At 40.2% G+C, this 21,637-nt stretch overlaps 1 protein-coding gene across 2 annotated transcripts in view; it reads left to right on the top strand.

Moving 5' to 3' along the window:
* Positions 1-21,637, top strand: part of IL31RA (interleukin 31 receptor A) — a 90,354-nt gene that overhangs the window by 34,266 nt on the left and 34,451 nt on the right. For both annotated transcript variants that reach the window (XM_027979943.3, XM_060400418.1), the window contains 4 exons: positions 1,532-1,683; positions 7,861-8,026; positions 14,767-14,846; positions 18,243-18,459. In XM_027979943.3, the coding sequence (XP_027835744.2) occupies positions 1,532-1,683; positions 7,861-8,026; positions 14,767-14,846; positions 18,243-18,459 (615 nt within the window). The remainder of the gene's footprint in view (positions 1-1,531; positions 1,684-7,860; positions 8,027-14,766; positions 14,847-18,242; positions 18,460-21,637) is intronic.

Raw genomic sequence — 21,637 nt, 5'->3', positions numbered from 1 at the left:
TTAATTTAATCCTTCTGTCCTAGGGGAATCTAAGGAAGCCATGAGAGATATAGATAAAGATAAAACTATTATCCACTTACTTGTTCACTTAACAAATATCTGAAATTTGCTGAGTGCCAAGTGTTAATCCAAGGCCTTGTGATTGAGACTCAGCTTCTGTTTTCAGGGGGGCTTTAAAATGAGAAATTGGAAACACTATCACTGCAGATGGTGACTGCAGCCATGAAATTAAAAGACGCTTACTCCTCGGAAGAAAAGTTATGACCAACCTAGATAGCATATTCAAAAACAGAGACTTTACTTTGCTGACTAAGGTCCGTCTAGTCAAGGCTATGGTTTTTCCTGTGGTCATGTATGGATGTGAGAGTTGGACTGTGAAGAAAGCTGAGCGCTGAAGAATTGATGCTTTTGAACTGCGGTGTTGGAGAAGACTCTTGAGAGTCCCTTGGACTACAAGGAGATCCAACCAGTCCATTCTGAAGGAGATCAACCCTGGGATTTCTTTGGAAGGAAAGATGCTAAAGCTGAAGCTCCAGTACTTTGGCCACCTCAAAGGGATGTTTGCTGATTCCATAATGTTTTTCATAAAGACAAAAGATTTATTTAGCATAGCATCAGTTTTCTTTTAAAAAGTACAAATTTTTATATAGGTAAAAGCCTGGAAATACACCAGAATGCTAATAATGATGATCTCTGGTTGATTGCAAGGAGGGCATGGCAACCCACTGCAGTATTCTTGCCTGGGGAATCCCATGGACAGAGGAGCCTGGAGGGCTATAGTCCATGGGATCACAAAGAATCCAACATGACTGAAGTGACTTAGCACGCATGCTGGTTGATAGAATTATGGTTGACTTAAAGTTTTTCTTAGTAGTTTTTCTATATTTAAAAAATTTGGGGGGACTTCCCTAATGGTCCAGTGGTCAAGACTCCGCCTTCCAATGCAGGGGGTGTGGGTTCAATCCCTGGTCAGGGAACTAGATCCTACAAGCTACAACTATGAATTCTCATGCTGCAACTTAGACCTGGCACAACCAAATAAATAAATTTAAATAAATAATTTTTGAAATGAGCCTATGTTACTTTTATAACCAACTCCTTTTTCAAGGAGAGATTTAGGGTGAAAATGTTTATAGTGTTCAGGGGAGATGAGAGGTGCTTCCTACTGGGCACTTCTTCATCCTGGGAGTCAAAGAAAGAGAGATGGGGAGAACAGACAAGAGGAACCACCCATTCTCTGGTCATGAAGTTTCTTTTTACCTCCCTTCTGTTTGACAAAAGATCTGACCCAGTCAGTAAAAGGCTGATTTGTTAAAAACAAAAACACAGAAATATAGCCTCTCCTCACTGGACATTCTTTTTTGAAGGGGTGGGAGGTGGCAGCATTCTTTTTGCCCTGCTTTCTTAATGCCTTTTGCATACACTAAATCATAGAATATGCACTATGATTTCCTTTGCAATTCTGGGTGGATGTTATTAGCACTTTCTGGTCTTTGTGCAAATACAAGAACTGTATGATTTTTATTTTCAGCTAAAATTGAGCCGCCTAAGATTTTCAGTGTGAAACCAGTTTTGGGCCTCAAACAGATGGTTCAAGTAAAATGGACACAGCCTGTGTTGGCACCTAAGTCATCTACTTTAAATTATACACTTCGATTCAGATCAGTAAATAGTACCCATTGGGTAAGTTATGCCATTATAATGTTTCTAAGAGAATTATTTGATGTTTGTTGATCTGGAATAATTTTTTTCCATTTTCTACACTTAAAATAGAAGATAGACAATAGTGAATACTTTTCTCCCCAGTTTTCCATTTGGGCCTTTTAGATTGGAAAAGTGTCTTACTATACGCATCTTGCATTCTGAACATAGGGGCATACAAAAAAGTGAGAAATTTATTTTTGCATTTCATTATGTTTTGTGTCTAGCTACATTGGTTCTTGAAAGTCTATAGCTTGGGAATTTCCTTTTAAATTGTTTTAACCTTTGTGATCTATAACACATATTTAGAAAAGTAAACAAAACATAAATATTGCATTTAACAAATTATTATTGTCAGTGTACATGTAAAAACCATTGATATAAAAAATAGCATGCTATAGCCCCCTGCCTACTCTTTTCTGATGACATACTCCTCCTGCCTTTAGAACTAATGATTATCCTAGTTTTCATGGTAATTACTTCTTTGCTTTTTATTATGGTATTACCATGTAAGCCTGCATCCCTAAACAATGTAGTCTGAGACAGTGTATAAACGGAATCCATATATTTTGTATTTTCTTTATGTTTGGCTCCTCTCTCTCAATATTGTGCTTCTAAGATCCATTCATGTTTTACAGTGCTGGAGTTTATACATTTTTATTCCAGTGTAGTCTTCTGTTGCATGTACACAATGGAATCATGGCTTTAATTTGCACTTACCTGACTTTCAGTGAGATTGTATGTCTTTTCATGTATTTATTGGCCACTTGGAATTCTTCTTTGTGAAGTATTGATTTAAGCCTTTTGCACACTCTTTTTTCTGCTGGATGATCTGACTTTTTAATTGACTTATAGGAGTTACTTACATATTCTGTTTATGAGTCTTTCATTTTTTATGTGTCTTGTAAACATCTCTCACTATGCATCTTGCCTTTTTACTTTCTTAATGGTATCTTTAGAGGAACAGAACTTCTTAATATGAATACTGTCAAATTTTATCAAGCTTTTCCTTTATATTTATTGTCTTTTGCATCTTGAGAAATATTTTCTTACCTCAAAATTCATAAATAATTATCATATTTCCATAATGCACTTTAATATTATATCAGCTTTCTATTTCTAACCAACTTACATTATTGACTCTTAGCTTCCAGCCAATTAAATCATTTAAATCTTTGACTTCCCCCCGACACACACACAAAAGATTTTCTAGTAAGAACATTTCCATTATCTTATAAACTTATCCCTTTTTAACCTAAAATGCTGATGTTTTATGTATTCCTATTGAATTTATTCAGGTTGGTCTTATCCATCATTTTGGCCTATTGAGAATCTTTATTCTACTACCCAAAGCCTGTAGTCAACTTTCTATTTTCTAACTTTTCAATAAACCTTAGAGTTAACTTTTTACTTTTTAATTTTTTAAATATCTTCGGATATGATAACACTTTTATACCTTCATCTAATCATTGATCAAAAAGAATGACTATATTGGAGCCCATCCAAGACATCAGCCTCTCCTTTGAGCTAAAAGAAGCTCATTTACTCAAGCTTCTTTGAATATAGAAGACCACCACAATCATTCAGCCTACTTTTTTCATCTTGGCCATGAGGCCATCACTAGACTTTTTCCTTTAGTGAAGCCCGTCGTACTATATCTATTGCATCCTCCACTAAACTAGAACTCTTTCAGAAAAACAAACAAACAAACAAACAAAAAACTGGTTAAGTTTCGCTTGTCTTATATTCAAGTCAAGAGAAATAATGAGTTCACTCTTCCTCTCAGCTTCTTTTCTGTGTCAATTCTGGATCCATTCTCTTAGAACTGACTATAGGAACATAAGACTCTCTAATTGGTAGTTTCTGGAACCCAGAAAGGGACCTCTAAGTAGGGCACTCCCCAGCACAACATAAGCTCATCTTCATACCACATATCATGGGCTCAGTGAATCTGAGGAACTTCTGTGTGATCTACTGTCTGGCAACCCTTTGTTTCTTTTGTCTGATCCCAGAGTCCTGTGACTACTTTATAAAATCCAACAAGAAAAATAAACCAGGATTTATATTCCTCTGGAAAATTACTAAACCATTTACAATACAAAGTGAGGGCAACACATGCAAACGACTTCAATCCCTAGCATCCTGTACCCCACCTCTTTGATACACTTACCTCCATCTGTACTCATCTTTGTCTCCCTCCTTCCAATCCCCTGGAAGGAAGAGGTCCTTCCTCCTGCTAACCTGGAGAAAGTGGGAAGGAGAGTGGAATGTGCAACCAGAATCTCTCTCAGTTCTCAACCACAACCAAGTCTAATCAGTTCTAAATCCAACTAAACCAATCCAGTCTTGTCTGGATGGTTCTCATCCCATTGTCAATGGAAAAGGTCTAAATTCTTAACCCTCCAGGGCCTGGCCCCTATCAACCCCTTCAAACTCATCTTCCATCTTGCTCTTGCTTCTCTAATGATTCTCAATTGCTAGTTTCCCTTGCGTCATGTCATTTCATTATTCTGTGCTTCTGCCTAGAACAGCTCTCTGCTTTGTACCTCTCCTCTTGGCCTAAACCTTGCTAGATCCACTCATCTCTCAGAACTCTGGTCTGACATATTTTCTTCTGGGAGTCTGAGATAGGTGCTCCTCCTCTGTCATTGCACTTAACATAGTCACTTAAACTCATCTCTCCCCATATTTGATGATAAGTTCCTCAAACACAGAGACTGTGATTTTCATCTTAGTTTTATCATTGCCTGCCACATATGCTCAATAAATGTTTAATTAAACTAAACCACATAAAAACTAACTCCAAAATCCCAATATGTTCATATAACAAGACTCATATTTGTGTGATGCTAATATATGGGTTTGCTTCCCAGGTGGCTCAATGATAAAGACTCCTACTTGCCAATGCAGGAACTGCAGGAGACTTGTTTTCAATTCCTGTGTTGGAAAGATCCCCTGGTGGAGGTAATGGCAACCCACTCCAATATTCTTGCTGTGATAATCCCATGGCCAGAGGAGTTTGGTGGGCTACAGTCCATGGGATTGCAAACAGTCAGACATGACTGAGTGACTGAGCACCCATGCACACAATATATGGGTTACAGAGTGCTTTTTACACTCCAAGCTACTCAGTCCTTGGAAATATCCTATAAATTGTTTTGTTAATAAGTTGTGTCTGACTCTTTGCAATCCCATGGACCATAGTCTGCTTGGCTTCTCTTTCCATGGGATTTCCCAGGCAAGAATGTTGTTGTTGTTCAGTTGCTTGGTCATGTCCGACTCTCTGCAACCCCATGTGAATGCAGCATACCAGGGTTCCTGGTCCTCCACCATCTCCCAGAGTTTGCTCAAACACTTATCCATTGAGTTGATGATGCCATCCAACCATCTCATCTTCTGTCACCCTCTTCTCCTCCTGTCCTCAGTCTTTCCCAGCATCAGGATTTTTTCCAATGAATAGGCTTTTCACATCAGGTGGCCAAAGTACTGGAGCTTCAGCTTCAGCATCAGTCCTTCCAATGAATATTCAGGGTTGATTTTCTTTCAGATTGACTGGTTTGATCTCCTTGCAGTCCAAGGGACTCTCAAGAGTCTTCTCCAGCACCGCAGTCCAAAAGCATCAATTCTTTGGTGCTCAGTCTTCTTTATGGTCCAACTCTCACATCCATACGTGACTACTGGGAAAACATAAGCAAGAATACTAGCATGGGTTACCAATTCTTCCTTCAGGAGATGTTCCCAACTCAGGGATTGAAACTGTATCTCCTCCATTGGAAGGTTGATTCTTTACCGCTGAGCCACCTGTGAAACCCCTCCTGTAAATAAGATATCACTATTCTTCTTTGTTGTTTAGTCAGTAAGTTGTGTCTGACTCTTTGTGACCCTGTGGACTGTAGCCCGCCAGGCTCCTCCTCCATGGGATTTCCCAGGCAAGAATACTGGAATGAGTTGCTTTTTCCTTCTTCTAGGGATCTTCCTGACACAGGGATCAAACCCACATCTTCTGCATTTGCAGGTGAATTCTTTACCACTGAGCCACCAGGGAAGCCCCATTATTATTACAGATTAGTAAATTGCAATGTAGAGTGCTTTGATCATCTGTCCAAGATTTGTAAGTTACAGAGTTGAGCTCAGGTTTTGTGATGCCAAGTTCAGCCATTCATTTGCCCATACTTTAGCCTCCAAACCACCTTCCCATGGCCCTAGTGTAAAGGGTTTCTACTTTTATAAAAGGGAACCATGTGGACACTCTACCAAAGGATTTCAAGACTATTTTAAGAATTTGATTTAGGCTTTGCTCCAAAACTTCTGACTCATCTTTTAACACATAAACAATTGGAATAAGCTAGGACTTGGCACAAAATACAGGTTGCTAGAAACAAAACCGATGAAGTTAATTAGAGTTTTGGTAGGAGTCCATTGCTTGTGCTGAGTTTGGGAAGTTTTAGATTTAAGCCTGTATATAGAGGATCAATTGATCTTGGACCGAGTGAGGACCAAAGCCATATAGCCCGGAAAAAAGCCGCAGTAAAGAAGCCTCAGAGGAGCACTCTTTGGAACTTTAACTGCATTTTTTACTGCCCTGAGCCTAGGCTAGGAAGAACAGGTTTGCTTAGGTACAGTGAAGAGAGCTTGCTGATTGTGAGGAGACCCCGCAAGAGACCAAGCATGTGCTGAGAGTACTAGCAAAGCAGAAGGAAAATTCTGAGAAATTAAAAATAGAAGAATATTATGTATTTTTAAAAGCATGAAAAGTAAAATAGAATGTCATTAGATTCCCTTGCATGTATTTTATGGATTAATACTGTTTTTATTTTGATTTATGCATGGAGAGTACCATGTAGTTGAACTTCTCTCAAAGGTCTTAATCTGGTTTTAACTGAGCCTCATAACTGAGGTCAGTTGGGGAGGGTACTTCCCCAGAGATGATGAATTGTCTCAAAATATGTTCCCAACAGCTCTGTTCTACCACTGCAACGTCTCCAGGGGCTTTTGCAGGAAGGTGCTTAGGGAACCTGGGGTTCAGCAGCAAAATTGCCCTCAGGCTGAGATGCTGCTTCCTTGCTCTGATGCCATCTCACTGGACTGGGAGTTCAGAACCGTCCGTCTGCAGCTGGGATGTTCAGCTGTTGGCCACATAGACATATCCTCATTTTGCCCCAATTTCCTTTAGGCCCAGCACCTATAATTATGTACCTGTTTTCACAGCTGTTGTTGTACACATAAGCAACGTCAGGACTTCCTATTCTTGCCAGATTCTATGGGCTAGTGTGCATTCTCACAAAGTAGTCACGTCTGGAATACAGTTGATTTTCATTAATAAGCTCAATATAAATTTATATAAACCTACAGCTAAAAGTTCATGTTGCAGCAACAATGATCATGCTCAGTAAGACATAGCTGAATTTCTAGTGTCTTGTGGAGAGTTAAGTCCAGAGGGACTTTATAGAAAGCAACACACGCATTTACTAACAAGGAAACTGAGGTCTAGAAAGGGGAGGTGGTTTATTTGCCTCTCCCTGTTCAGCACATTGAGAGAGTGTCAGAATCAATTTATTTATCTAGGATACTGAGATCTTTAGCAACTTGAGTGATCACCCAAAGACCAATCATTTGAAAAGGGAAGTTTGAATAGAAGGAAAGAGTCTGAGAATGAGGGGATCTGTGCTCCCATCCTAGTTCTGCTGATTATAAATGCTGAGGTAGTCCCTAATCACTTAACTTGTCTGAGTTTCATTCATGACATGAGTTTGAATTTAATACTGTCAAGGTGTCTTTTACATGCTGTTCCTTGAGATCTTATCTCTACGTATTGTTGTCACCTCCAGAAATTAAACTGAGGCCTGTGTCGGGTGCCAGGACTCTACCCTGCATCTTCCAGAACAGCAAGATTCACTCACATTCAGTCCAGAGGCAGGAATCTCTACCTCACAAGCTTAGAAACAAGAAAGGGGAGGGGTGGTGATTCTTGGGGTAACTCACCTCTATTTGATGCTAACAGTTTCCAGGTATGTGGAGAAATTTACTTATGAAAATTAAAAACTGTGAAATATAATGCTACTAGTTCAGAAAGGTAAGAGAAGGTTGGGAAGTAAAGAAGAAAAATGGAAAGATAACATGTGGTCTCCCATCTAGCTCAAGGCTGTCTTTGTCTTGTAGATGGAAGTCAACTTCACCAGAAGCTGTGTGAATGAAGAAGAAGCATACAACCTCACAGGGCTGCAAGCTTTTACAGAGTATGTTGTAGCCCTGCAATGTGTGGTTAACAAGTCAAGGTTCTGGAGTGGCTGGAGTCAAGAAAAAAGGGGAATAACTGTGGAAGAAGGCAAGTTGGTCCCTTGTGTTTTCTTTTTTGCCTGCTCTGGTTTAGGGCAAACTGAACTGAGCCTTTGTGAATTTTGTCAAGTACTTTGCCATGCTTGGGAATCATGGAATCCCACAATCCCAGAGCCAGAGAGTCTGTACAGTGCCCCTCCACAGGGCATGCATGGCACATGCCTGAGCCTACAGGATAAGCGGGCCCTCCCCTAATGATGTTAGTGACATTAGCAGCTTTTTGCCTTGAAGGCAAAGGACCATATCTTGAATACTTGTGTAAAGTTCTTATACTATGCTTGAAGTAGTATAATATTATTTAAAGATGTCCTATGATAAATTAAAGATTGATGTTGCAAACCCTGAGCTACTGCTAAAAAATAAAGGTATAACTAATGAGAAAAAATTTCACATCTTTAATTATAGTGAAGGAAGGAAGGAGAAGAGGATTGCACCTTGATTGAATGGTTACCATGAGTCAGGAATAGTAACTAAGAATACTATTGGGTTAGCCAAAATGTTCATTTGAGTTTTTCTATAACCTCTTACAGAAAACCTGGAATGAACTTTTTGGCCAACCCAATACTTCAAATCTGTGGGCTTGATATAAAATCTAGCCTGGCTGTGGAGTAACTTTGGGCAAGATACACAAACTCTAAGACTCAGTCTCCTTACTAATTTTTCCCCTTTTCCATAATGAACTATAATTTATAAAACTGAGTTAATAGTGGTACCTACTTTTTAGTATTATTTTAAAGATTAAATGAAATAATGTGTTTAGCCCATAATCAACATTCAGTAATTGACAGATTTCCTATTAGTGTTATTAATTCTCCTAAAAGCCCTATAAAATATGTAGAATCACCTCCATTTGCAAGTGAGACAGATGAGATGTTAATTTGTTCAGGGTCATTCAGCATGTTACCATGCTCTATAAATTAGGAGCCTTGCCCAGAGCCTGACCCCAGTAGATGTTCAATAAGTGTTTGATGAATGTGTTAGTTTCCTGCGGCCACTGTAACAAATTGTGGGTGTGTGGGTGTGCTCAGTTGCTCAGTCATGTCTGATTCTTTATGACCCCAGGGACTACAGTATGCCAGGCTTCTCTGTCCATGTAATTTTCCAGGCGAGAATACTGGAGCAGGTTACCATTTCCTACTCCAAGGGATCTTCCCAACCCAGAGATTGAACTCCCCTCTCTTGTGTCTCCTGCATTGGCAGGTGGATTCTTTGCTACTGCGCCACCTGGGAAGCCCGCATTTTTTTTCTCTTCTAGTTCTAGAATTCAAAGGTCCAAAATCAGGTTCACTGGACTAAAGTCAAAGTGTTGTCACAGTTGGAGATTTTGAAGGGAGAATATATTTTCTTGCCTTTTCTTCCTTCTAGTAGCTGCCTGTATTCCTTGGTTTGTAGCCCCGTCCTATGAACAAAGCATATTACTCCAGACCCTTCTGTTATCATATTACCTTTTTCTCCTCTTCCATGTCAACTCTGTCTGCTTCCTTCTTGTAATGACCATTGTGATAACATTTAGGGCCCACTGGCATAATCCAAGACAATCTCCCCATCTCAAAATCCTAACCCAATCACATGTACAAAGTCCCTTTGGCCATATAAGGTAACGTTTATAGGTGATCGAGATTTGTACTTAGATCTTTGGGGTTCATTTTTCAACCTACTACAATGAATGAATGACTAATTAAATGAATACCTGTCAAAGGCCACACATCTTCTGAAATATGTAAAAGAAACAGAAAAATGCTGATCATTCTAATCTTCTGAGGCTTAAACTTTGTTTATGAGACATGTAAGTTCTAGACCATGAATTTGCCCCTACCCCACCCCTGGGCATGATTTCAGGCCCTTCTTAACCAATCTTACAACAAGTGCCTCACTGGTCTTAGGCAACATGTGGGGTCAGCTCCTGTGCTCCCTGTTCTATATGGCAAAAATTTATTCCCCTGGATCCTGGTTGAGTTTCCCATGACACCCAAATTAGTGTTAACAGATATTTGGCATGTTTGCCCATATGATCATATGTCTGGGAATAATCTGGTGCCTTCTGAATTTTGTATCTCCCACTGGAGATGTTCATGTTTAGTCTGGACTGCACACTGGTGGATGTAGTTACAACAAAGATTCATGTGACACACATAGAGGATTGGGCTAGATGGCCTCTGAAGTCCCTTCTTACTCTGAGATTCTATTCATCTATGGCATTCAGGCATCCAAGCTTCCATGCTCAACTGTAAGAATACAGAAAAAAAGTAATAAAAAAATTCTAATCATTATGCTTAGAACAGTACCTTACAAATGGTAAGTGCTATATAAATTTTAAATAAACAAAAATACGTGCATGATTAAAACAAAACTAGTCAAGTTGTGGACCTAACGTGAATTTTTGATTAAAATTATATGCCATATTTGGGAGCACTCTGTAGACATCATCTCAAATAATCCAATCTTAAAACAAATATACTAGTTTACCAATACCAAACAGCACATAAATTGTACAATATAAAATTACCCAATGGTTATAATCTGTTGGAGTGCTTAGTTATTGCTGTCTGTGGCTTGGCTCATCCCTATCTTTTAAAATATTAGAATGAAATGCAAGCAGTATCCTTGTGCAAGCTGTCTTCTCCCTCTGCTATGCCTTTCAGCAGGCAGTCTGGGAGAGAGAGTTCTACCCTGGGTTTGATCTTGTTTTGTACAGCTCTCCTCCCTGTAGCTGTCATTCTTCTTAGAGACCTAACATCATTATGGTTCACTGTCTTAAGTTCATCACAGTCCAACCACTTACTAATGTCAATTTCATATACTTGTTTCATCGCTAGAAATGAGATTTACCATTTCAACTGATTTATTATTTCAGCTTGCTTGTCTAAGATTGACTACCAAAATGCTAGATGCTAGTGTTCTCTGTGCCCTGTGCTAATTAAATAAAACGAACATCTGTCAACATTACCACTGGACAATTTTTGCTTTTCTTAATTTTTTCAGAATCCCAGAAGAAACTAATGAAAATGTACCCACCCCTAGCAAATCCTAATTTATCCTCTTCTAATTCATAAAATGTTTCTGTTTCACAATGAAATGCCAGCTGTTTTATACACACCACTTCAAACCTTTTCTAATTTGAAAATTTCTGTTTTAAGTTGAATAGGAAGTACTCTTCCCTTTTACATTTCAATATACTGATTATTAGGGTTATTTACTCACATTAAAGCATATAAATATATACTACATGAAACATGCATACTACATGAAACAGCCAATTCATTAGAAAAGACCCTGATACTAGCGAAGATTTAAGGCAAAAGGAGAAGCGGGCAGCAGAGGATGAGATGGCTGGATCACATCACCAACTCAATGGACATGAACTTGGGCACACCTCGGGAGACAGTGAAGGACAGGGAGGCCTGGAGTGCTGCAATCCTTGGGATCACAAAGAGTTGGACATGACTTAGTGACTGAACAGCAACAGGAAACATATAATAATATTCAATTCCTGGCTCTGTTACTTAAAAGTTATATTGGGCAATTGTCTCACTTCTTAACACCTCAGAAGAGGAAATAGTAATATTGATGTACCTAATTATAGGCCTGTGGAGGTTAGATGAGATGATTCAGGTAAAATGCTTAGTATGTGATGCTTGCCAAAAATGAGCGATTCTTAGTGTTAGTCTTCAGCAAAGGCAGCAGAATGTGTCTAAAGTGCTGATTGGTGGTGACTGTGGGTATTTCCAGATTGTAACTGGAACAATAGAGCAGCAAATTCTTACTACATCTGTCCAAACAGTTGATGCCTTGGAATATGTAAACTCCAATATGTAATTGTAGAAGGAAATGGCAACCCACTCCAGTATTCTTTGCCTTGAGAATCCCATGGACAGAGGAACCTGGAGGGCTACAGTATGTGGAGTCGCAAGAGTCGGACATGACTTAGTGACTAAACCACCACCACCAATATGTAAATATTTTGGCAAATTTGTAAAAACTTAGTATTATTCTTTCACAAATACAGAAGTATTACTTTTCCCCATTTGGTTAAGCTGGATTATTAATTTATTCATTATCAATTTATGATCATGGAAAATTGACTGTAATAGTTGTAGAAGAGGGCTTTTCAGACAGCTCAAGTGGTAAAGAATCCACGTATGAATGCAGGAGATGCAGTTTCAATCCCTGGGTTGGGAAGATCTCCTGGAGGAGGAAATGGCAACCCATTCCAGTATTCTTGCATGAAAAATTCCATAGACAGAGGAACCTGATGGGCTACAGTCCATGGGGCTGCAAAGAGTTGGACACAATTGAGCATGCACACACAATTGTAGAAGATTTAAATGCTAGCCATTTGTTTTACTAAAAGTCACGTCTGTAGGAAGTCTACATCAGAAAGACTGTTTCTCTCTGGAACACATCTGCAGGAAATAGTGACCACAGTGAAAGAAGAAAATACCTGATTAAATTCATTCATCAGCACCGTCTACCATCTACTAGAATTAAGTGGCTGCCTATGGGGTAAATCTAAGTAGAATTTTACTCTTTCTAATCGATGACTGGAATGATTAATTATTTAATAATCAGTTTATTTTTGTTTCTGTCTATGCTTCAGATGAGTATTTGGAACTGGCTTGTAATGAATACTTTGCCTTTAGGTTTTTTCTTTCTTATTCTCAATATTATTATCCCTGAGTCTGACTTCCATGTAACTGGAACAGAGAGAGTCTACAAGTAAGAAATGGATTGAGAGTGTTTCCAGGTCTGTGGGTCACCTATGAAGATCTCATGACTTTGTAGCTTTGTGCTGAGAAGACTGTCTTCTGGGAGGAACACTGTCTTTGCTTACATCTCAGGGTGTATCCTGTTGACAGGCTGAAACCTGTTGCTCAGTGTCTGAGAAAGTTGAGTCCTGACTGTCCAGTCTCTTGATTCGGTAAAGACCTTTGGGAAAACTCCTGGCAGAGCTTGTGAAACCACATTTCAGTGGAATGCAGATCGAGTCATATATAAAGATTAAGTAGTTTCAATTTCCTCGTATGGAACTTACATGGAATCACAATAGGTCTCATTGGGAGACTTGGAACCTAGCAGTTAGACTGTGTTACCCACACTTTGGCTTCTGCAAGCGTAGTTGTAGAAATGTCACCCTTCATTGATGACAAGATAGGTCATTGATTTAATTGCCCTTTAGTGCACTTTTCTACATTATGAAGTTGTCTTTAGTTAGGGTTCAGTATGTAATTTCACTTTAAACACTCAATTACCTGAATTAAAAACAAAAAAATCCCTAAAAATGGTCTCTCAGTTCTAAAATAGTTTAGATCTTGGCCTGAGTGGCAGACCCCATTTTTTGCAGACTGAATTACATTCTTTTCATCCATGTGATTTCCTCAAGAAAAGATGTAGTGTTCATCAACGGCAGCTTCAGAGACATTTCCTCAATTTCATAAATTACAGGCCAGTAGCCTTCTGAACAGTTCTTTAGAACCCTGCTTTCCTCTCATGACTAAAGTGTATGTGTCATCCTCTAGTCAATAGCTCAGCATTTTGAAATTTCAGGTGCATGTCAGAAGGTTCAACTATAAATTACCAGTTGCCCACTTTGTGCCAAAACTCCTTGAGACAAGATATTTGGGAGATACAGTCCAGAGGTCTCTCTCTCCTATTTTTTTTATTTTAAGTTTTATCCCTGAATAGTTAGATCATCAGAAGCTAACACGCTTGAACTATGCTGTCTTCAGGTATGTTGTTTTTCACTGGAGAAATGCATGAACCTAGCTTTCATGTTATGACCTTGTATTTCATAGAAGACAACCGTGAGAAGTGTACACTTGCCATATTTATGTACTTTTGTTCAATTGTGTTTGCAGGCATCAGCTTTTAGGTTATCTTTTGTCTTTTCTGACTGGATCTACAAGATAATTCCATTTATGAATTTAATGCCCATAGCCTGAAAAAACTTGCCTCTTTGCAATGATTTCTATGTGTTCTTTTTTTCAGTCCATAAGGAATACACAACTAAATTTTATCTTTTTCATTCTTCCTGCCTGGAGGATCAGCATTAAATTTAGAGCTCACACAGGGGCTTAGGAAAGATTATTTCTCTGCTTCTTCTTTGATTTTTTTGTTGTGCTTTATAACATTGTAAGTATGTAGTTTCATCTCTTTGGGGAGTAGATATGGCATAAATTATATATAAAATCTCTTTAGCAGTTATCTATGTTATTCCTAGCTTTCATGTATGTGAATGATAGAGGACATGAGATGTCATATTCCAATCCAGATTTGAATGATAAATTATATTACAGTTGGATCTATTGTAGTTTTGTTTTAGCTTACCTTAAGGCATCAGATCCAAGAGCAGTTTTATTTTTTTATTTTTATTTTTGCCCTACATGATTGTGGTTTTATTTTTTTCACAAAATACAAAGCTTTTTACCACATTATAGTAGTTTCTAATACAAGAAGATCCCAACATTTTCATTGTAGAGGAGGAGTGATTTATATATTAGATATTAATTTTATAGATCTTCTGTTATTTTTGACTTTTGGTTGATTCTAGTCCTTCAACCACAGCATGAAGACATCATTGCAATGAAGTCTTCCACTCTCCACCTCACTCCTGCTAGCCCCCTCAAGCAAATCCTCCCCAACTGCATTTTCTAAACAGCCTCACTAATTTCACCATCTCCTACTACAGCTCCCTTCTGTTTCTGCTGAACACCTCACTCTTATTCTTTACAGCTCCACATGGCCTGGATCTATGGAGAGTCCTGAGATCAGACAAAGTGGATGGAAAAAGGCCAGTGCAGTTGTTGTTGAAGGTGACCTCTCTCTGGGTTATTTATTTATAATTCTGTGTAAAAGCCTTGGTCTCTTATACCTTTAAGAACTGTGATCATGGACATTTTACCTCCTTAATTTCCTTCCATAGAGGCTTTTATGCCCCAAATCTCACAATGATTTCCTATCTCAGAAAAAACCCCTGTATGTCATTTTGTAGATGTCCTGAATGCAGACCCTGAGCCTTCTTCTTTGATCTGAAATGTTAACACTTGGAAATGTTAACACCTGGGACAGGTACAAAGTGTAAGTGTAACTGCAAGTGCAGGAGGTGCCTTGACCTTCTGGAGAAAACCGTCGCTGGCTGGCCTTCACTTTAAGGCAATGTAAAATTATATAGCCCCCGCCCCCTCCTGACACTGGAGAAGAGCACTGGCTTGGGGGTGAGCTTACTAGTGTGCCCTGAGGTCATTGCACGGGTGCCCCCCAGAGCACTGGGATAATGGGGTGCAAGGATAGAACAGGGGCCAAATGGTCCTTTGTAGGATGGATACGTCGGGATGAGGAACAAAGGAGGAGCCAGGTTAGTACCGAGGACACGAAACAGGGGATGAGAGGTGATGGTAGGAAAAAGGATAGAAAAGGAGGGGAAGAGGGAATCAGTAGGAAAGGAAAAGGGCAAACAGAGGGGAAAAAAACAGCCAGAAAGTAGGAGAGAGGAGTTGGGGGAAGGAAGAGAGGGAGGAGAGCAGTGAGATGCCCCGATTCTTTGGTGTGTCTCCAGATTTCTCAGGAAATACTCATTGGGTTATCTCATACTTGCTCAAGTCTGGGCAGGTTTCAAATGCTCTTGAAAAGGGGGAAATCACCCTGCTTTTTCCAAAAGACACTCCATTCCCAGTCACCTCAGGGTTGGAGCATCCTTCTACCTCTCTCCCCTCCCCACCCTGAGGGCAAGAGGGACACCCTCAGTGGCAGCAGGCAAGGGAGAACACAGCCTGTGGTGTTGGGAAATCTTCGAGAATTGATCCCAGACGTTGTTGAGTTCTTTCTCAGTCATCAAGTGTGGAAACGAGTTGCTCTGTCAACGTATTTCTGAGAAGGAAAGTAAACAAGGGCACATCCTGTGTGTGGCCAGACCCACATAGGTCAAGTAGGCCAACCTGTGAAGTAGGTGAGATGGACTTGAGCACCCTTCTTCTCCCCCTCGCCTGGGGACTGGTCTTCCTTTTGCTTCAATAGAGTTTTCTAAGAGTTAGAGCTGCTTAAAAAAGAATGAACTAAAATCAGATCGTGGTGATGATTGCACAACTCTTGACTATACTAAAAGCCACTGAGTTGCACATGCCAAGAAAGTGAATTTTCTGATATGTGAATTATATCTCAAGAAAACTATTAGTTTATTATAAAAAGAGAATGAGTTATGAAAGATAAATGCCTCCCAGTCATTAGGAAGATGTTTAACTGACTTTTTATGTCATGGGAGGTGTAAAGGAAATTCTCAAACCAGAAAGACAGTGGGGCAAAGTGACTTCTGAAGTCCTTCTGACTTTATATTCAGTCATTCTGCTCATCTCTCTGTGTAACCAGTAACAGAAAGAGAAAAACAGGAAAGCCCTCTAATTCCTGAGAAATATTCAGCATGCTGATCTCTAGCAAAACATGGGCTCAGGTTCAAGGCTGAAAAAAAGAGGTTGGCCTGGAGCCCCTGGGGTCACCTTCATTTCTCACCAAGGATTTGGTCTGGTAGGGTAACCTTGAATGTTCTAGTCCTCTTAGCTGGAATGTCTGGTTGGGGAAGCTTGCTTTCTCCTTGGAGAGGGTGTTATGGAGATAAAAGGACAGGGCGCTCTCCAACCCCTGGACGTTTCCATGAAAGAAATGACCCAGGGCCAGAACAGACTTGGGATTGGCTCAGAGGAAATGCCTCAACTTTTGTTTATGCTTCTCTGTCCATTACCAATATCCACTGAATCATAGAAAAAGCAAAAGAATTCCAGAAAAATACCTGTATCTGTTTCATAGACTACACTAAAGTGTTTGACTGTGTGGATAACAACAAACAATGGAAAATTTTTCATGAGATGGGAATATTAGACCACCTTACCTGCCTCCTGAGAAACCTTATGAAGGTCAAGAAGCAACAGTTAGAACTGGACATGGAACAACAGACTGGTTCCAAATTGGGAAAGGAGTATGTCAAGGCTGTATATTGTCACCCTGCTTATTTAACTTATATGCAGAGCACATCATGTGAAATGACAGGCTGGATGAAGCACAAGCTGGAATCAAGATTGCCAGGAGAAACATCAGTAAACTCAGATATGCAGATGACACCACCCTTATGGCAGAAAGTGAAGAGGAACCTCTTGATGAAAGTGAAAGATAAGAGTGAAAAAGTTGGCTTAAAACTCAACATTTAGAAAACTAAGATCATGGCATCTGGTCCCATCACTTCATGGCAAATAGATGGGGAAACAATGGAAACAGGGAGAAACTTTATTTTCTTGGGATCCAAAGAGCCCACTGTGGATGGTGACTGCAGCCATGAAATTAAAAGATGCTTGCTCCTTGGAAGAAAAGCTATGACAAGCCTAGACAGTGTATTAAAAAGCAGAGACATTACCTTGCCTACAAATGTCCTATAAGTCAAAGCTATGTTTTTTCCTTTAGTTGTGTGTGTATGTGAGAGCTGGACAATAAAAAAAGCTGAGCACCGAAAAATTTATGCCTTCGAACTGTGGTGCTGGAGAAGACTCTTGAGAGTCCCTTGGACAGCAAAGAGATCAAACCAGTCCATCCTAAAGAAAATCAGCCCTGAATATTCATTGGAAGAACTGATGCTGAAGCTGAAGCTCCAGTACTTTGGCCACCTGATACGAAGAGCTGACTCACTGGATAAGATCCTGATGCTGGGAAAGATTGAAGGCAGGAGGAGAAGTGGGTAACAGAGGACAAGAGGGTTGAATGGCATCATCGACTCAATGGATTTGAGTCTGAGCAAGCTCCGGGAAAGAGTAGAGGACAGGGAAGCCTGGTGTGCTGCATGCAGTCCATGAGGTCGCAAAGAGTTGGACATGACTGAGCGACTGAACAACAACCACTTCCATTTAAGACAGAGAGAAAGATGCTGCCTAAAGGAAGAAGGAGTGGTTTGCTTGCACTGGGGTTTGGGCATCATGCTAGTTTAGCTTTGTGGAATTAGACTCATGTCGAGGGTTTATACCAAGAGACCATTTAGAAATCCCCTCTTCTGACATTTGGAGGGTTAACATGGCACAAGGTATGTTACTCATCCCAGAGGGATCATCACATGGTTATAGTTTAGCACCTAATAGTTAATATTACCTCCCATCCCTGATTCCCACCATTTATTACTATCTCAATGACTTTCTTTCTTTGCTGTTAGCAGTAAATTTTGTTTCCTTTGTGTTCAGAAGGCAAAAGGAACCCCAGTCCTGGAGAAAGTACTTGGTTACAACATATGGTATTTTCCAGAAAACAATACTAACCTCACAAAGACAATGAATACTACTAACCAGCAGCCTGAACTGTACCTGGGAAACCAGACCTACTGGATACATGTGATTTCTTATAATTCTCTTGGGAAATCTCCAGAGGCCACCTTGAGGATTCCAGCTATTGATGAAAAGTGTGAGTATGACATAAACTTCTTATTTAGATGCCTAACCCCACCTGATATGCCAAGGAGTTGTCCCTATCCTCTCAATGGTTGCTGTTTTTTTAGCATCAGAATGAAAATGAAGTAAGGACATTTTAGGTTAAGGTGGGGTGATCATAATCTTCAATTAATTAATGAGCTTCTTGAAATAATTTTCTTTTGGAATAAAGCCTGTGTTGAAAATCAGATTTCGTAAATCATATGATACACAGTCATGAGCCAGAAGTTCTGTGTGCAGCATGTATTTGTTTTATTCTGAGTGAGTATAAGCTGGATTGAGCATTATAAAACTGTCAGATCTGCCATGTTTATCCTCAGTGGCTAAAAGATGTCTTTCGAAATCTTCCCTTTACAGTGCTGACCATATCCCAGTCTTGATTTGTTCACTCTCCTGTTCTCTTCCAGAGAAGGCAATGGCACCCCACTCCAGTACTCTTGCCTGGAAAGTCCCGTGGACGGAGGAGCCTGGTGGGCTGCAGTCCATGGGGTCGCTAAGAGTCGGACACGATTGAGCGACTTCACTTTCACTTTTCACTTTCCTGCATTGGAGAAGGAAATGGCGACCCACTCCAGTGTTCTTGCCTGGAGAATCCCAGGGACGGTGGAGCCTGATGGGCTGCGGTCTCTGGGGTCGCACAGAGTCGGACACGACTGAAGCGACTTAGTAGCAGCAGCAGCTGTTTTCTTCCTTTTCTCCCTCCCATTTGACTATCTAGTTAGGGATATTTCTAATTTAATTAGAAATTAGTTAATTGTTGTTGTTCAGTTGCTAAGTAGTGTCTGACTCTTTGCAACCCCATGGACTGCCTCATGCCATAGGTTTATTCTTGCCAATAATTGCTCATTACACCTTTAATTAATTTAAAAAACGTTGCTACTTTCATACAAACTTATATTTTATATCCTGTTTTGGAATAAAATAGTTTCTTTGAGTCTTATTCAAGGAATATCAGGCAATCTATTTCCTCTTCCTGGCTTTATTTTCTCTATAGATCTTATTGCTGTTGTTCAATTGATAAGTCATGTCTGACTCTTTTGCAACTCCATGGGCTGTAACCCACCAAGTTCCTTTATCCATGGGATTTCCCATGCAAGAATGCTGGGGTGGGTTGCCATTTCCTTCTCCAGGGGATCTCCCTGACTGAGGGAAGGAACCCTCGTCTCCTGTGTCTCTGCAACAATGTGCAGCGATGGCAGCTATTTGCAACAGAGCCCTGCAAAACCTAAAACGTTTACCATCTGACCCTTTACAGGCCTCTTTGCAGTTCCCAGTCCAAGACATTTAAGAATGTGATGTTTGACAGAATTTTGTTTAATAGAGTCACCTGGAGAATAGTTATAATAATAAGTGTAACTTTAACAATCATTAGCTATAATCATCCAGCATTGTCTATTAGGATGTGTCAGACATTGTGCTAAAATGATACAGTTCAATCTAATTTTAGCCTCAAATGACCCATGAGATAGGTGCTATCAGGTTTACTTTTTAGCTGATGAAGCTGTGATTCAGGAAAGCTTAGTAATTTGCCAAAGATCTCTCAGGTGGACTTAACCACAGGTCTACATGATTCCAAACTTGTCCAATATATTTTATCCAGAACCGTGGACTTAGTAAAGTGACTTAGAAATCTAATCACAGCTGCTGTGTGGCACTGAACGATTATTTTCCTCTGTGGAACTCTATTTTCCTATCTTTCAAATAAATAATTGAAATAGAAACACCTTCAGGTTCCTTTTGGCCCCAAGACAAGAAGCTCTGCCTCTAGGAGACCTTAGCCAGCAGACAGCTGTGGAGTGGTCTGAGGCAGGACATGGCAAAACATGGCCAATTGTCCAATGAGGAGGTCGGTACTGAGTTGAGGTAGGGTTCAAGTTGGGCTAGGAGGGTGGGCAAAGATGAAGCACTGCTAGCGTCTGAGAATGGTATTTGATGGGCCCAGAGTGACTGACTTCATACAAATCATAAGAAATTAATGGCTTTTGCAATCTAAGTCCCTTTCCTCTTTTCTCAAGAGGGATCTATTTCCTACCACATCTGGGGGTGTATTGTGTTTGGAGAAGTTGCTCAAAAAGTGATTATTGAGTGATGGAGGCAATTAGTCGACATTCAGTAGAACAATGACTTGGAAACTTCTTTCAACAACCCTTAATGCTGCCCAGGCCCTTTCATCTTGCTAGGCTGACTTATGGCTTGATTCCACACCCTCTGTGGTCCAGAATCTGTGCTTATTTCTTAACTCTTTAGACTTGGCTTCTGCTTCTCAGAGTTCTAATGCTGCTAAAGAGAAAGAGTGTGTGGTTAGCAACCAACATGCACTTCCATCTTCAAGTTGGGATGTTCGTGCAAGTGGTTTATTAATCAGAAAAGGAAGGAAGGCCAGGGAAGAGGAGGAAGAGGAGGCTGAGCCAAAGATGCTGATTGATTTCCCAAATCTTCCCAACAAAGCGCCATAGACTAGGTGACTTCAAACAACAGAAACTCAACTGCCTCATTGTTCTGCAGGCTAGAAGTCTGAAAATCAGGCATTGGCAAGACCGTGCTCCCTTAAAAAGTTCTAAGGGAGGATCCTTCCTTTTTATTCCAGCTTCTGGAAGCCCCAGGCTTTCCTTGGCTTGTATCAGTATAATTCTAATCCAACTCATTCTTCACATGACCAGCTTCCTGTGTGTGTGTCTGTCTCTGCATTTAAAATTCCACTTTTAAAGAGACCAGTCATATTGGGCTAAGGACTCTCATCTTATTTTAGCTACTTACACCTGCTTTCCAAATGAGGTTACATTCTGCAATACCAAGAATGTCTTCTGCAGGCACACAATGCAACCCATAATGGTTCTATCTGAGTTGACAGTCCTGGGGAGGGTGGCTCTAGCCTGACCCTGCACAGGAACTCTGAAGTTTGTTACAGCTCAAAGTTGTCCCAAGCAGGCAACATATAAAGACAGCAAAAAGGCATCAGAGGGGATCAATTGGCAGTTTAGTCTCTAAGTCGTGTCCGACTCTTGCGACCCCATAGACTAGCCTGCAGGCCCCTCTGCCCATGGGATTCTCCAGGCAAGAATACTGGAGTGGGTTGCCATTTCCTTCTCCAGGGCTCTTCCCAACCCAGGAATCGAACCCAGGTCTCCTGTATTGCAGGCAGATTCTTTACC

Source organism: Ovis aries, chromosome 16 (assembly GCF_016772045.2).
Source record: "Ovis aries strain OAR_USU_Benz2616 breed Rambouillet chromosome 16, ARS-UI_Ramb_v3.0, whole genome shotgun sequence".
Lineage (NCBI taxonomy): Eukaryota > Metazoa > Chordata > Mammalia > Artiodactyla > Bovidae > Ovis > Ovis aries.
The sequence above is the reverse complement of the archived record's forward strand: the minus strand, read 5'-3'. Positions and strand labels throughout refer to the sequence as shown.